This window comes from Cololabis saira, chromosome 10 (genome assembly GCF_033807715.1).
Source record: "Cololabis saira isolate AMF1-May2022 chromosome 10, fColSai1.1, whole genome shotgun sequence".
Classification (NCBI taxonomy): domain Eukaryota; kingdom Metazoa; phylum Chordata; class Actinopteri; order Beloniformes; family Belonidae; genus Cololabis; species Cololabis saira.
Window position 1 is genome coordinate 26440506 of NC_084596.1, and position 17412 is coordinate 26457917.

The 17412-nt window shown below is 40.6% G+C and overlaps 1 protein-coding gene across 4 annotated transcripts in view; it reads right to left on the minus strand.

Moving 5' to 3' along the window:
* Positions 1-17412, minus strand: part of LOC133452733 (dipeptidyl aminopeptidase-like protein 6) — a 98911-nt gene that overhangs the window by 20806 nt on the left and 60693 nt on the right. For all 4 annotated transcript variants that reach the window (XM_061732322.1, XM_061732325.1, XM_061732321.1 and 1 more), the window contains exons 2-7: positions 13482-13596; positions 9949-10047; positions 6620-6714; positions 6446-6520; positions 6307-6359; positions 5836-5917 (exon numbers count right to left, since the gene is read on the minus strand). In XM_061732322.1, coding sequence (XP_061588306.1) covers positions 5836-5917; positions 6307-6359; positions 6446-6520; positions 6620-6714; positions 9949-10047; positions 13482-13596 — 519 coding nt within the window. The remainder of the gene's footprint in view (positions 1-5835; positions 5918-6306; positions 6360-6445; positions 6521-6619; positions 6715-9948; positions 10048-13481; positions 13597-17412) is intronic.

Below are 17412 nucleotides of genomic sequence, written 5' to 3' on the forward strand. Positions count from 1 at the left end.
AGACAGAGAGCAGAAGTTTTATACCAGACATACAACGTGATGATGCCCTGCACCTAACATGACTGCTTACCCCCTCAACACAGAGCTCATCTCCTACTGAAATTCTCTCCCTCAGCTTTCATACAAAAAACAAGGCCCAATTATCAAGCTATAACCATGAAAGTGTTGCGTGTAAAGGACTTATGTAGTCTACATTTACTTTTTCTGTTACTGTTGTGCCTAATTACAGCAATTTTCCTCCTTCTCTATATTTGCGAGGAACCTTTATGCAAAAAAAACACGATTTTACACCACACAAATACTTCATCTAGATAAAGAGAACTGCAGACCTTCTGTACCACACAGTCGTGCATCTTAATCTCCCTAAACACCTGCCTTACGCTCTGTGCTAGAGGAAATTGGCCTCATTACAGTTAATTATCACATCTAATTATTATGAATTAATACATGGTTAAAGCCGTCTCCAAGCACAAAAACGTTACTCACCTTTGCAAGATATGATTACGAGACATATAAGATTGGCATCTGGGGCTCAGAGACTTACTGTCAGATTTAAAAGAATCAATTGTAAACAATCCTGAATGGTGTCTGAAAACAGGCAACGCTCCCTTAATTGGTTTATGCTCTTACTCGAGGATATTTAACTGTTCGAGGGAAAGAGAGAGAAAAGAGACAGAGCTAAAAAGAGACAGGCTAGAAAAGATATCTCTCAAAAGGGCGCTGAGATGAAAGTAGCAACATCAGAGGTGTCTGTGGAGCTCAAATAGTACGATTCCTCCCGGATATACGATATATGTGTGTGTATATTTGCGATTTCAATTGTGGAAAGTCAAATTTTTGCCAAACATTACTTACATTGTCATTATATTTTCTCTTGCATCCTCTGTCTTGTATCAATATAACCTGTTTGGTGGTGTGTGTGTGTGTTGACCCAGTCTTGCTGATTGCACTGTCATGGTAGAGTAATTGCTTGAAGTTTAATGAGGGGAGCACTGCAGGATTCATCTCTCTGATGCTCGCACTGTACATTTTACGCTTGACTGCACACAAGCACGCACACACAAACACACGCACATCTGTCGTTTATTTTCACAAGCAAAACACTTGATGAATTGTTCCATTTCTGATCAAGTCATGAGAAATCATTACATTCACAAGCTGAGATGGAAAGAAAAGAAAACATGTATGACATCTTCAGGTCAGAAAGAGTCAAAAGACTGAGCTTGTCTCATTTTTCCTTCACAAGTTAATTTAATCAAAAGTACTGCTACCGCTACAGCACCATGAAAGGAGCAATCAGGTGCACCATTACCATATGCAAATTCATCTGCTGTCTTCCCTAGCCTGGCAAAGTCTCATCATACACTGGAAATGTTCATATTTTCTCACAGCAATGCATCTGTAATCTTAGCAAATTATACTCTAACAGCAGTAATGGTAAGAGAAAAGGCTATGAAGTGATGATACACAGGGCTGTCTGCTGTCTAAGCCCCCCAGTCTAAACAGAAAAACTAAATACGACAAGAAACAGATGAGGTAAGCTAAATGATTAACATAAAAGATTATCTGGTGCTTTGATCAATGTTTCTTTTTTGTAATAATGTCATTAAAGTAGTAGTAGTAGTATTTTTTCCAACATTGTGCAAGCTCGTCCCGTCCATCTTCGCTGTCCTGTCTACAGCAACCATCTCCAAGCCCTTTCTTTCGTTCTGCAGATGCAGCTCTTTGCAAACAGATCACAAAGGTCTAGTTTGGTTGGAAACACAGTGCCACAATAATGTGCTGGAATAGCTGGCCATCAATGTTGTTTTTCATAAACCTAACAGGGGAAATTGTGCATTTGCTCTGGCTTCTTATGGTGGACTGTGGACAGAAGTGTGATGTGGCGTGAATGGGCCAGAGAAGCCGTGATAACGTAACAGAGCATCTTACCATCCAGTCCTGCGGTTGGGTGATGATTATTGTAATGTGGTTGGGAAAAAACTGAAATGCTGTAGAACGGAGTACTGGCTTATAGAAGGCCACACAAGTGGTTTCTAATCTCTAATAACTTTATTGTTTTTATTTTCTAAAAAAAATAAAATAAAATAGAATAAAAATTGTTATAATCAGCTTTGTCACTTGACTCAAAGTAAGTTTAAAAAAAACCTTGCTGGTTTTATTTTTCAGAAAGTCATAAAATCAGGAAAGATGATTTATGACATATTTTTTGGACATACAAAAGTCTATTGAGAAGCACAATTAACATTAACAACACTACTTACAGTTTCTATAATCAAGATGATTAAACTGGTCAATAATATCACCTCCACAGATCTTTGAAATGTCCATTACGGCGGGGCCCGCCGTGCAGCCTGGGGTGCCTTCTGGCGGTGCTGGATCCCCCCGGGGAGGGGGAAACGGTGCGTGATTGTATGTCTGTGTCGGTGAGAATGCGGTATGGAAGGGTCCTGCCATGGAGGATTTGAGCCTCCATTGGCAGGACATCAAAAACTTAATAATTTATCAATATTATATTATACAAAGATGGTTATTATTATTATTAGTAGTAGTATTATTATTAGTATTATTATTATTATTATGTATAGTATATTATATGATTATTAGTATAGGTATCGGATAGGTGAATGGATGAATGAATGGGATGCCTGGGTCTGGGGCCCTCCGTTGTCGGGCCTGCGCGGGTGTCGCCTTGTTGGGGGGTTCCCTCTCTCCGGGCCCGTCTCCGGTCCCCCCCGCTGCCTCTACGGCGGGGCGCCCCTCTGGTCTTGGAGGGCCACTTTCGTGGGGGACGGGTGCGCCTGCCCGCGTCGGCGGCCGGGGCGGCTCTGTCTCTCCGGGCAGGCTGGCCCCCTGCCGGGTGGGGGTCGTTGGCCTGAAGGGTGAGGGCCTCCTGGCCGCGTGTCCGGCCCGGACCGGGTGGCCGGGGATTGCCTGGGTCGCGGTCCGCCGCCGCGGGATCCCTGGCTGCTTCTTTCCGCGCCGTGGGGGCCCCGCCCGCGGGCCCCCTCGGCCGCCGCCGGGTGGGGGGGGGGCCTCGCAGGCGGTGGGTTGCCTCCCTCCTACTTCTCCCCTCTGTGGGGTTGCCGGTGGCCTGGGTTCCGGGCTCTTCCTTGTCGGCCTCTGGTCTCGCGGGTGGCGGGGTTGCTCCCCCCCTCCCCCACTATAGATACACTTCAGGTGGAGCTTTGTTTGGTTTATTACACACACACACACACACACACACACACACACACACACACACACACACACACACACACACACACACACACACACACACACACACACATACATATAGTCATTTAGTCACATGCATACACACACACACACACACACATGCATGATCATATACATACACACACACACACATAGACATACACACTGGCTTGTTCACCTGCATGCTGGCTCTCTAGTTTTTGGGTTTAGGTAGCGGTAGCGATAGCTTAGCTCAGACTGCGATCAGATCTCAAGATTTAGGTCGATTGCTGTTCGTGTTTTGGATGGCTCCGTGCCGGTTTCGTGCTTTGTTTGTGGTTTTTTTTGTTGCAGATTTCCAGTGCTTGACGTGTGTCTCCGTGTGTTCCTGCTTCCTGGATTGGCAGTGGATGTCGTCACCCCCCCCACCCCCACCCCCCCCCCCAAAAAAAAAAAAAAAAAAAAAAAAACACTGGGTTTGTATGTGTATATTTATGTATGTGTACGCATATGTGTGCGTATATATATGTATATATTACATATAGTAATAATGCACATATATACACTTTTGGTTTCTACCGTCATGGTATCAATCAATAATATGTGTGCAGACAAGGTAAAAAAAAAAAAAAAAAAAAAAAAAATGTCCATTACTTAGGGAGTATTCGATAGACTTTACCAAGTTAGGTCAACTCCTCTGCTAAATCTTACACCTATAAATACCTGAAATTACTTTAATAACATTTTCTTTGCAGCTCCTCTTGAACATGTCACGGTCCAGGCTTTGGAAATAAACGAAAAGTAGTCACTTTTTAGGAAAAAAAGGGATTCACTCTTGATTTCAAGGACTTTCTGATTGTTTCAATGTCTCTGCACTCTTTGAAAAAAATCTTGTGGACATTTTTCTCATGTACAGTCGTTTAGAGACAGTGTAGCAATGCTCCGTGAGTACATTGAATGGAAATACCAACATTGAAGCTGAACAGAGTAAGCCACCAACTTTGACCAGTTGGACAAACCGTCACGTTCACGTTCACTTTCACAAACACACTCTTGTATTGCTGTTTTTGGGACAGTAAAAGCCAAAACTCTAATCCTTACTCATTCATTCTCTGTACCCACTTGAAGTTTTTCAGGGTTGCAGGGCAGCTGGAGTCTATTTCAGGTGCCATCAGGCGAGAAGCTGGATACACACCGGACAGGTCACCAGTCCATTGTTGGTACACGCAGGACTACAGTGCTGATAATCCTACTGTATTATGTTGCCGAAGGCTGTTGAATTTGTTTTGTTATCGGGAAATAATGTAAACAGGGCTTCATCATTAATTCACCCTAAATTGCAAAGAATGTTTGGTGCAAACATGATATACATCTGCAGTTTACTTTGGCCCACATTTGGTCTGGAATGACAGCGTTGTCTCCAGGTGAGTGTGGCTGGTTACATTAACCTGTGTCTAAACTATCTTAATCTGAAAATCAACAGGCCCATGTCACATCAGACCAAGGTCATGAGCTGTGAGCCACGTCGGGTCAACATAACACTTGCAAGCACCATACCTGAGCAAAAAGTAAAAGAAATGCAGCGCAAATGAGTCCCGGATGTCTCTGCTACCTGGAGCAGAACTTAGAAATAGATCAGGACATAATAATAGGCACGAGAATATGTCCCTATTATGAATGAATGTATCTCTTAGAGGCTGTATTTGATCCATCCATTAATATACATATAAAGTAATTATGAGTACTGTAGTGCAGGACAGAAGTTGTCACAAAAGTGAAGGTGAGTTACCCTTTTCGGCAGCTCTACATCACAAAGGCAAACTTTGCTTCACTACGTTTACACTGAATTTCTTCAAACGTGGAGAATTTAAATGTTTGTGATTTACTGCAGGATTAAGTGTTCCTTTACAGGCTGTGAAAAGTGCACTTTGTAAGATAAATTAAGCATTAAAACCCCCCTGAATTAGCTGGCAATTGTGTTGTCTCGCAGATGAACACAAAGCTGTTTCTAAGCTCATGAAACAAATGGCTTTCACACAAAGACACTACAGACACTGTAGACGTTCAAAGATCATGTAGGGACTTTTTGTTTTATGTAGCCTTTAAGCTTTCATGTTCATAAGCCTCGCAAGCCCCCCCTCCCCGCAAAGAGGACGAAGCAAGTGCAAAAAATGGATGGCTGTTGCATCGCTTTATGTTAAACTGGCCAACAGTGAATAATATAACCAGAATGATCTCAGCCTTAAACACGAGACTGATTTTACTTGCTATTTCTTGTAAAGCGATTTTCAGTGTGTTGTGTAAGTATATTATAAGTAAAAGGATCTACAATTTTCTTCCAACACAGCTCAGCTGATCTATAGAGCCAAGCCTGGCTCTTTAACAGGCTTTTCAAGATGTGAGATACATGCGCATCCCTGTCATGTGTATGATGTCTTCAGCAGCCTCAGACAGCACAAGCCACAGGTTTTGCCACTGAAATGCCACCTGCAACTGTGGCTCTCATCAGGTCATGAGTTGTCAACGAGTAAAAATGATTCCAGCTGACATTGACGGAGGTCAGACTAAACACGGGGTCTTGTAGAACTTGCACATAAGCCTGTTATTAACACAGCCGTTGACTTTTCTACTGAGACTTACCAGCTGTTGGCCTTGTGGTCCCCATCCAGCGAACTGCAGGACCGCTTCATGCACCTCAGGGGGATTTAAAGGCCAAGTTTCCCTGCGGAAACAAAACACTGTATCATAAAACCCACAGTTGCCTGTATGCTTGAGTGCAAAATAAATGCCCAGTGATTTCTTGGCCTTTCAGCAAAGTTCCACATCCTTTTTTCTTTTTTTTTTTGAAGAAAAACCTAAATTTGCTCATTTCACCACAAGCAGAGCAGCAGGGAAATAAGCAGACGTAGATGGATGAAGGAACAAAAACAGGCCAAGCTGAATGCAGCCTGCCACGTTGAAATAAACTGAAAGCTTTACTGGAAAGGAGGTGATGAAAGCAGGTAAATGTGACTGACACCGGTGAACTCAGTCAGAGTGAATGCACACGGTCTGGCGGAGATCTGTGAGAAGAAGGCGACAGACAAAAAAGCTCAACAGAGCGGCTCTTACTGTGTCACAAGGCTGTAAATAATGTACTTGGCCACATAGGAGTGTTGGTAAATCTGTGGAAAAAAACAGCATCACAGTCAACAAAGGACATCATCTGACAGTATAAATGTTGCAAGAAGTAAGAAGGAGATTTTCTTACAGGTTTTACATCGAAGGCAAAAAGGACGTGTTGCATGTCTGGAGATACTTGGTATTTGGCAGCTTTGGCTCTGTCCTGGAGGGTAGGAACAAAAGAATTTAAAAAGAAAACCCACAAGTAAGACAACCATTACTGTAGAAGTAGAGTAAAAGCTCCTTGAGACAAACTACTTACAAACAGCTGGTTCGGTACAATGACCCTCTCCTCCTTTGTTTCAACATTGAGCCTGATAACGTCCCCGTCCCTCGATCGAAACAGCAATTCATTGTCTGAAAAAATGACAAATGAGAAACAACCATAGAAGATTTAGAGGGTAGTGCCTTGCAATGCAGTTTCTGTTTCCAAACTACTTTTTCATTGTCTGATCCAACTTCTTCTGTACTTCCAACACGCCAAAATGGCAAATCCACCTCTTCTGCTGCTTTTGTGACTTTATGCTGTTCAGACCTAATCTATGACTCTCATTGTAATTATTCTTTAATATACTGTAGAAGTATTCTTTAAGTATTCTTTAGATTTTCTATATTCTCTATTGACACATGACAACTAAACAGGTGATGATTTTTAATGTACCTCATCTGGCCCAAATCATATGAAGTCAAAAATTCTTACACAATTAAGGACATGGCTTTTTGAGTAACGGATGTATTGCAGTCTATGGTGTCATGTTTTATAATGGTACATGTCAAACAAGGATGAATGGACAGAGCCAGTCAGAGGGAACTTATTTTTCTTGAGATCTGGAAAAATTAAATAAAAACTGCACTTCAAGGACAGGACTTGTATGAGATTAATGAAAAGGATGAACTTGTTATTGTTGTATATTTAATTATATTTCAATATATATATATATATTTCATGCTTGCCAAACAAAAAGCAGCTCCTCTTTGTTTTAGATATTTATGCGAAGGTTAAATCATTTGTCTTTGGATCCTGTACTCCGGTGAGAAAGTCAGAGTTGAGTCCAAAGACTGCTGAAGCAAAATGTGATCAAAGTGTAATGGGGATCAATTACCCATACTGTGAATGAAGCCTACAAAATATTGATGAGGACTGCTCCAGTGTGAGGTTGTCCCTTTGGGTTTCTCATCAGAAGGTCATTCGCTCCGAAAGGCAGTTGAGTGCATTAACTTAACTGACAAGTGCAATGTCACTCAATAAATTGCTGGAGTTACATCAGGTACTGAAAATGTTTTCATCACGTTGTGAATGAAGGGCACAGACACATGAGAATGTGACTAATTGCATGTTAATCAGTGGGTAATTTAAGTAATTAGGGAAGCAATCTGCGCAGCAGAACACAGGACAGATGTAAGGTCATAACGTCTCTGTGCACAACATGCCCGGTGACGGTCAATGTGGCCGTCATTGCATGCATGCAAAGTGTTTTCAGCGTAACCTGTCCGTGTGATGTTAGTTTGGTAGAGCATGGTCCCAAAACCCCTCTTAAAAGCTCCTTTTATACTGTATATTACACAGAATTGGTATGATTTAGTGATGATTTAAAGTAAAAATAAATATATAAAAATATGTAACTTGTAAAACGAAAGCGTTTCAGGATTAAAAGAGTAAAAAATGTTCACTTTCCTAAGTTTTCTGATTATCTTCATGTAAGAAGTTTAAAGTCTGACAGGACCAAACCAACTAGTCCTATTACCATATAAGGTCCAGATGTTAAAAGGCTTGACTTATCAAAGCTGTAAAAATCTTTATTTATTGACTTACTTAAAATGACATTGATAATTTTATGATTTTTGGTCTTTTGCCTTTGTTAAACAGTTGCAGAAAGGGGAAATGGAATTAGATGAAGCAAATCTTCAGCCGTAACTATGCACAGACCTACCTGTACACGGTAAATGAACTGTATTTATATGTGACTCATATATTCATTTATGTTTATGACTGAATTTATTTCATAATTTTCTAGTCTTGCTGAACACTCATCCATCCACACAGCACTCTCAGCACTTTCAAACACAAACTCACATACCAATGAACACATTAGAAGTCAATGTGGACTTCAGGGCCTCGGCCAAGGACATAGAGGCCAGGAACCAAACCAGCAACTGTCAGGCTTGGAGACGACTGCTCCACCTCCTGCACCACAGCTGCCTCAAAGGGAGTCAACACTCTACAGTTTGAGCTACAGAGGAACTCCTACGGAGATGTGTACTGGTTTTCAAAGTCATCTGCTGGTGAACTTAAGCATATATTGGGCTTCCTTCAATGATTTATGCTGCAGTTTGCTCAGGGATGCTCAGGGATGAGATTCAGCACCTCTAAATCCGAGACCATGGTCCTCAGTCGGGAAAGGGTGGAGTGTCCTCTCCGGGTCGGGAATCAGATACTGCCCCAAGTGGAGGAGTTCAAGTATCTCAGGGTTGAGTGGGTGAAGAAAAGAGCGGGAGATCGATGCAGACTCAGCAACGATCTGTCATGCTGAAGAAGGAGCTGAGTCGAAAGGTGAAGCTCTCCATTTACCAGTCGGCCTACGTTCCTCCCCTCAGCTGTGGTCACGAGCTGTGGGTAGTGACCGAAAGAACAAGACTGCAGGTACAAGCGGCAGAAATTAGCTTCCTCCCAGGGTGAGAAGCTTGGTCATCCGATGAGGAGCTCAGAGTCGAGCCGCTATCCTCCGCATCGAGAGTCAGCTGAGGTGGCTCAGGCATCTGGTGAGGATGCCTCCTGGCCACGCTGGAGGGACTACGTCTCTCGGCTGGCCTGGGAACATCTTTGGATCCCCCAGATTAGCTGGATGAAGTGGCCACGGATAGAGAAGTCTGGGGTTTCCTGGTTCCCTGTTTTTGAAGCTGTAACACACTAGACATCAATATTATCTTTGTCTAATTCAAAGTATTGCATTAAAATTATGTTTTGTTGCTGTTGTTTTTTAAAACTTACTATTGATCTATCTTCAGCCTGCAACCACATTAAACACTTCTTATACCGACCAGCAGGATGCATCGAGCTTAACGAGGCTTTCCCTTGTCATTCATTTGTACATTTGGGGTTTGAAGGCCATGATCAATCTTCAGTTTAGACTACCTGACTGTGAATATGCCACCTGTTTTGTTAAATTAGTTTTAAAGCTTGCACTCATCATCTCAGTTAGATTCAGTGTGTGTGCATCCACATTATATTGTGTTGGATTTGCTTGCTTTTTTGGACGAAGATTTTCACATTTATGTGCCTCAAAGTAAAAGTTCCATTTTGTTTGGATAGTGTTCGCCATCATGAGCTAGAAAAACAGGCTTTGTTTGCTCTGTGATTTAATTGAGATGAAAACCAGCATTTTATTTCATCTACACAGCTTCCTGTTTGCTCACTGTCTCTTTTCTCTTTTCTTGGTTGGCTAGAGACTTAAAACTTTTCCTTCTGAAGAAATGTGTCAGATGTGAATACCAATGAAGATGTGAATACTGAGTCTTGAACAAAAATGTCAAAATGTCTAGATATGTGTTGTGTCACAGATTTTAAATGTCAAAGATAAACTGTTCACTCACCGCTGAGCCATTTAGCACCTGGATCATGGATGCGAAGGCCTGGACCAAAGACATCTTCTATAGTTACTTTCTTCTTCAGGGCCAGACTGTTATCTTCATCTGTCGAGGGATGTCACCAGAAGATAAACAACCATGCATACATTAAATATGACATATAGAGACGTACACATACGTTCATCCAGAAATGCTCAAGTGATTTTTTTTCAGGAAAGTTTCAAGAAGGCTTTGTTTGCCTCCTGATACCCGTTTTCATTTCAAGTAAGCGTTTTACTAGTTTCAGAGCTAAAAGTGAAGGGGGTGTGCAGCTTTGTGGTTTTCACTATCTCACTACACTGTCTGTCTGCTCTTTTTTTTCCTCTGGAGATCCTGCAGTAAAACAGCTATTTCCTTCAAATAAATTAGAACAAAGTACAAACAATAAAAAAGTCCTTGGTATTGCTCTTTTGAGCTGAAGGAGCATCAGTTCACAGATTCCTGCTGCGTTCTTGGCAGATGGCTTACAACTCTTTTTTTCTTTTTCTTTTTTTTTACCCAAAACTCAAAAAGACAGCCGAAGCTGGCATTTGTACTTCAAGTGGAGCACACAACAATGACGTTCGGATATGAGGGAAGAAGCCATGATAAATGGTTGAACCTGGTAAATCTTTTCTGCTACATCTTTTCCTCAGAAACATGTATCAAACGTAAGCTGGCATGATGATTGACAGCCCCGCTCGTATTGTACAAACTGCTAATCCGACTGATTCTCTAACAGAACCTTCTGAGGAGCGAGAGAGTAAATACCCTGTAAAACACTGGTGTTAATCAACTTGAAAAACCTGGCAAGATACAGAAAAGGGAGCGGTGAGAGTAGTTTTCCACTGGGAGGCAAATTATATCTGTGAAGCTGTGTTTAGCTGACAGAGAACTGGAGCTATCACTGCATAATCATCTCTATTAAACAGGCCGGAGTGACACGACACATTAAAAGGCCCATTAACTAGTGAGACGATGACCCAGCCTGATTGTAAAACTGGCATGTAATCACCATCCAGACACAGCGCTGTCTGTGAAAAAAAAACATGCCTTGCTCAAAGAAGGTTATTAAATTACCAATGCTGCGTGTGATTCAAGAGCCAGAACGCTCTGCCATTTAGCTGATGTAACTTTGCAATAACAATGGAAAATACTTCTGATCACATGGGGGCATATACATTTGATGTGTTGACAAAGAAGCCAATACTGTGCTAATTAGTGTGGACAGTCTGACATGTCTTGTAATACTAGTTTCTTCCACAAGAGATGTACAATTGAGTTTTTTGGGACACGCTTTTCAGATATGCCCCCACGTGGTCAGAATTGGTTTTAGTACAGTGGTGGGAAAAAGTGTGTCCACTTCTAGAGTGCATAATGTCCAAAAAAAACCTTTGAATTGATCCATTTCCATTTATTGCAGATGTTGAATTTGGCAGATGACACAACACAGGCTTGAGATAATTTAATGGTGCTGATATCCAGAAAATTGGTGATAGAACGGATTAAACAAAAAAAAACGGATATCCAAAATACTGAACTCATTGTCACCCACTGTCACGGTAAAAACCGTGTGTCCTTCATGCGTGTGCTCCATTCTCCCAATCAATACACACCTGTGATACTTAAATGAACCTCACCTGACCTGTGACAGATGACCTCCCACTCTAGTGCAGGTAGACATACCATCGCCATCTCAGGGCCAAAACCATCAACAAAACAAAGACCAATTGGCTCCTACAAGGACATTATGGACAACATTTTCTGCTCTTTAAGTAGTTCTAAAATTAGGTATACATCGTCAAATGAACAACACTTGCAGCTGGGTTGCAACCCAAAATGCAGAAAAGGCATAAATCATTACCCCTCCACCACTGTGCTTTACAATAGGGGTTGTTAAACAATGTTTTGTTATGATATTGTGCTCAGACATCACAATTTTGGTCCAGTATACCCAAATGACATTAGTACATAAGTCGCAGGGTTGTCATGCTTTGTAAGATTTGGCTTTCTCTTGCCAGCTCTTCCAAACAAGCCATACTTGTTCAGGTTAGCTCTAATTGCACTGTCCTGTAAAGTCTGAGATGTAGCTCTCAGGGTTTTTGTGATTTCTCTGAGCTTTACACACGTTCTGACCTTGGTGTAAAACAGCTAGGATGTCCTCTCTTGGGAAAAGCGGCAAGTCTCCTCTTCCACATGTGAAAAATCTGTATATTCATCATGCATAGGAGGATTCAATGAAAAGTATCAAAACTTCTGCTTTTTAAAAGGTGCCCATATGTGGTGATGAAAATTTAATTGGGTGTGTTTGATTTGCAGCACCTGACTGCTGCTTATCCTCTCAATTCCTTCAAAAGCCATAAAGAAAAACTATGTTTTCCCCACACACTTATGCATATTGTTACTTTTTGTTACATAAATAATAACGTAATATGTAACAACAAATGGCATATTTAATATAACATGGTTTGTTGTTGGTCATATTAAACTCGTTTTACACTCTGGTAAGGACTAGATGTAACATTTTTCTCATTTCTGATATGCAAAACTTTCAAATTGAGAGTGTGTACTGTCTTTGTTCAAATTGCTAAACAGATGCAGCACATCATTCTAGTCACCATGGCAACATGTCAATTATCAGTGGCCCTTAAAAATAATAGAGCATTTAGTGGTATGCCTGTCCTCATACCATATGAAAAGAGTAAACAAAAATGCGATTATTTTTTTTTCCATTACCCTGCATTAGAATAAGTGGGATAGATAATGGATGGATGGATGGATGGATAAGAGAGAGATTTTCATAAATATTAAATGCATTTTCCATTATGTATAAAATGCAAATAATTCTTTGTGTCTATATTTTTATAAATATATTATGCAATCTTGTTAGAGCCTGACAGAGTGATGATCTTGAATTATTTTAAGAACAAAGCTGTGAAAGCACTCTATTGTATTGTTCAATGTCAGTTCAACCTTTCTTTGGCTCTCACCTCAAACTATTGATTTGTTCTTTTTTTTTGTTCTTATGAATGTGAATCTATATGAGAGAAAAATCACAAATATTAGACCCGCTGAATTATAATTTTTTATATTATATCAAAAAGAATTAAACATTAATAAGATCAAAAGGGTATCAAGATATACAGTAACTAGACCAGGTTTTGGGTTCAAATTTAGTTGTGTATTCATGTGAATATTGTTGAAACATTTTGACACACAATTCTCAAACTTAAGATTTTGGACATTCTGCTTTCATAACGCATCTTTATTTTGACTGAAGGAAAAGTTACAAAACATTTTTCTCCAACACATATTTAGACACATACAGCTGTTATATCACAGCTCCTCTTACATGTCCAGTAGAGGACATGCAGAGAAGTCTTAGGGTGTAAACAACAAGTTAAACAAACAGGGGGCGGCAGGATGATGGCAGGACAATGGTAGGACAAAGCAGACTACCAGTTTTCTACTAATAAAGTGTGCACACTCTGATTGTTTATGTTTGTGAGTGTGATACGTACGAGGGGTCAGCAGGATCACTGAGGTGACAATCAGGGAACAGATGATGAGGATGACCAGTAAGGCGATTGCTATTCCTTTCCAGTTTCTCTGAGGTGGCGCACTGCCCACCAGGTCCTGAAAAACATCAAAAAATCATGACATTTCAAACACAAAGTTAAAATATTACTTTTCTTGCAGCGTAGCTCACAAATAAGATGATTTCACTCTTACAGACTGATCCATACTACTGGGAGATGATGACCTTGGATGCATAGAAGTTCTCTGTACATCACATCCTATATGAGACAGAAGTATTTTGTTGTGTCTCAGTTGGAAGCAAAGATTGCCCGTAGGACAAGCTCATTCTCTGTCAGACAGATACCCACAGCTCGGCCACTTTTGTGCAGTAACACTGCATAATCGAGCTGCTCCCTGCTGCTTCCATACGAAGAGGCCCTGCAGGTTTGCCTGATAGCTGGAGCGCAGCTACGGCTTCAGAGAAGGCACAACAGGCTGAATAATGAGTTGCTCTCCTCACACAGCCCAGCAGATGGTAGATGGCTAATCAGCACTGTTTGAAACACATCGACTGCAAGAATCCACAGGACATACAAAACATTTTAAGAGCAGACATGCGGGAGGCAGCAGTCAGGTGTCCTCGCGGTACTGGCCAGTGGCTGAAAGCATATGTCTTTGGCTATTCTAATCTAGATGCAATTTTACTGCTGTTACTGTGTGATTTCTTTGACACAAGTGCACACACCATCATCCACTTATCGACATACTGCAACCATTATAAAGCACTAGAGACGTTTTTCTGGGTAACATTTGATGAGCGTTCACCTCCTCAACTCAAAGCTGCCTTTCTGCCACTGCAAATGACGATTCCACTTTCAATATCCTATAAACAGAAAGCAAAAATTAAGTTCTGGACTTATTGTTGTTGGGTTTTCTTTCTATGTTTATAAGACTAAGACAGCTGAGAAGGCGATGAAGGCTGCATCCTCCACCAGGAGCCAGCTACTGATGTAGCGTGTGCTAATGACTGATAGACAGGAGAAATTAACTATTTATTTGATCTAGGGAGCTCATGTGTCTAAGCCAGTAATTCCAGCTGCTGGCTACTGTTGACAGACTAGTTACTGACTAGCTGAGCAAGTAACTTATCTAGCAGCTATTACAACTTTTATGTCTTCCTTCAATTTCTCCCTGGCACGTCCTCTAAGGTCCATCGCCCCGTCTGCAGCCACCTCGGGTCTCTCAAAAGATGCTCTTTCTTGACTTTCGCTGGGCCACTAAAGTACACTCAAGGAGTCCTGAAGCCAGGCCAGCATTGACTTGGCTGAATACTTGGACTTTACATCATACTTGGGCTAAATATTGACTGAAGTTGTTTTTTTTTTTCTAAAGTTTTCTATAAGCCATGTTAATACATCAGCCTATTAAGCACAAACAAAGTGGGTCTTCAGGGGGTGCTGTTATAAACTTCTTTACATTTTATCTCAGATATCAGCAACCTCAGTTGGTAGAAAAAAATTGCTTTTCCTCAGATTTCTTGGAAGGTGACTGATACAAAACATTTACTGCCATCCTTTTCTATCATAAAAAATGTTTTGGAAAAAAAAAAGAAAAACACATAAACAAACAAACTTAAAATAAAAATATATAGTCTGTCATTGTTTATGACAAACGTTTACAACACACAAACGTTCTAGAAATTCATCTCGAAAGTATGCTGGGAAAAAAATTGTTCAAATTAATGTTCTGGTGATGTAATTATCCAAACTTAGCTAAACTTGGTATGATTGATGGGTATGATGACCTTTGGAAAGATTCATGCCGTTTCATCCACAGAGGGATGCAATAATAGCTACAATATCTTAGCTGTTAGCTCTTAGCTTAGCTGTTTTGCACAATGACAATCTCTCAAAAAAACAACTTACATTTGTTATATACTTATACAAGTGTTCAATTCCAGGCATTAGTTCAAGCGATTGCTGAAGTCATTCACCCACAGATCACTGCTGAGCTAATTGAATGCTGACAATCGCAGCTGTTTATTTTTACTGGGGGGAACTTTGTTTGAATTAAAATTTCTCTGATCACAGAATGAAAAACAACAACAAAAACAACAAAAAGGCAATACTGGAAGAAAATAAGCCAAGCATGGCAGTAAATGATGTGATGTTTCGCAGACAGCTAACAAATGTGCTGCTCGCTCAGTGGTCAGGATGACTGAACAGGCACAAAGTGGGATTGAAATGTAAATGAGTCTCCTGAATCTTGATCACAGTTAGCTGAAACTGAAAATAAAGAAAATCAAAAATTCCTGCCAACATTTTACTCCAGGGATGATAGCCTGCTCTTTACTGGTACTGATTCTCACGGTTTAAATATCAAAAAATAAATAAAATGGAATCATTTAACCTTTAAAATCCTGACCAAATCCTTACACTTGTAGTTATGTTGTTCTCTGGAATACTGTACTTTTAATCGTGTAAAACAATGTAGTACAATCCTCACTCGAAATCACTTTAACAAGATTGCTTAAGATTTGATAAATAGCATCAAGAGGGTTGAAAGGTTAAGACTGGGAATCAGTAGGGAATCAGTCATCTAATTAAGAGTAACTAAGCTTGCTCACAGTTAGTGAGGGAACCAAGCATCTCCAACCACCGGTATCGGTCCAGCTGTTGATAACTGTGTTACCAATTAAACCTTGTTTCTGTCTTCCTGCCGCTAGAGCAGCTCAGTGAACCATCAGCTAGTCAATGAGGGGTCCATGTACATCTGAGGGTGAAAGGCAGATCCTGAACATACATGATGCTTTTTGTCTTTAAAGCTCCTAAACTGCAAGTCGCTTTCCATTAAATGATTAAAATGACCCTGTGTGTGTCTCTTGCTGTTCAGGTAGTGTCTCTGCACAGTTTGTCTCACAGTAAAGCAAATCAATACTGAAAGCAGTGCGTACACATAGAAAAACAGCAAGCACATCGATACGTTGACTTATTGCTGCAGAGGAAAGGTTTTTCACAACAAGGTGAATCGGCTGAATTCATAAGACATTTTTCTTCTTCCCTGTTCCATCATATCTTCATAGGACAGACGTGCTGATCACAATCACCTCAGACTTCTTACCGCGCTAGAACTAAACTGTTTAGATACTTTGACAACCTTTCAGATAATGGCCTTTTCCCACATCTGTTTACTTGTTCTTGCGATATCGGAGCTGAAAACGGCAGAGTTGTGGGAGAGCAGGGTCTAAATGCAGCTCAGAATAGTGTTCACTTCAGTGCAGCGGGTGCTTCATGGGTATGAACAGTTCTATACATACAACATCTGAATATTGTCAACATGACAAGTTTGATGCTCATCTGGGATGTACTTTATATATAGCTTTCATCATTTTTCTTCCTATCCCAACATATGTACCTTCATGCATCTTAAATGCACCTCCCAGAGTTCTATTGGGCAGAGGAAACTGAGGATGTATACAACTTAACAATCACACCTAACTTGCATCCCACTCTGACCATTTTTATAAATAGACACCTGATAAGTGTGTTAAGCACGTTGGCCATAACCATAATTTAGGATAAAATTATCAGTAAACAGTTGAAATAAATATGACCATTATGTCCTTCTGTCAATATCAAGGGGCAGGTTCCACTTTTCCTACTTGAAGTGCAGTTTCTCAAATGGCCACTCTTCTTTAAGCCGATGTTAAAATGTCCAGATTTACAGAAGAAATAAACGACTTTAAAGCCTGGTGCAGAACACATGGAAAAGGGATAAATTTTTGTGTAACTCATCAGGTCAAATTATATAAAAGCACAAATTTAGGCATTATGTGTGCCTAATTATGGGTGTGGTTTTTGATTTACAGCTGCATGGCAGTCTATGGTATTAATGGCAAGCTGTCATCACTTTAGTTATTTCACATTTAGCATT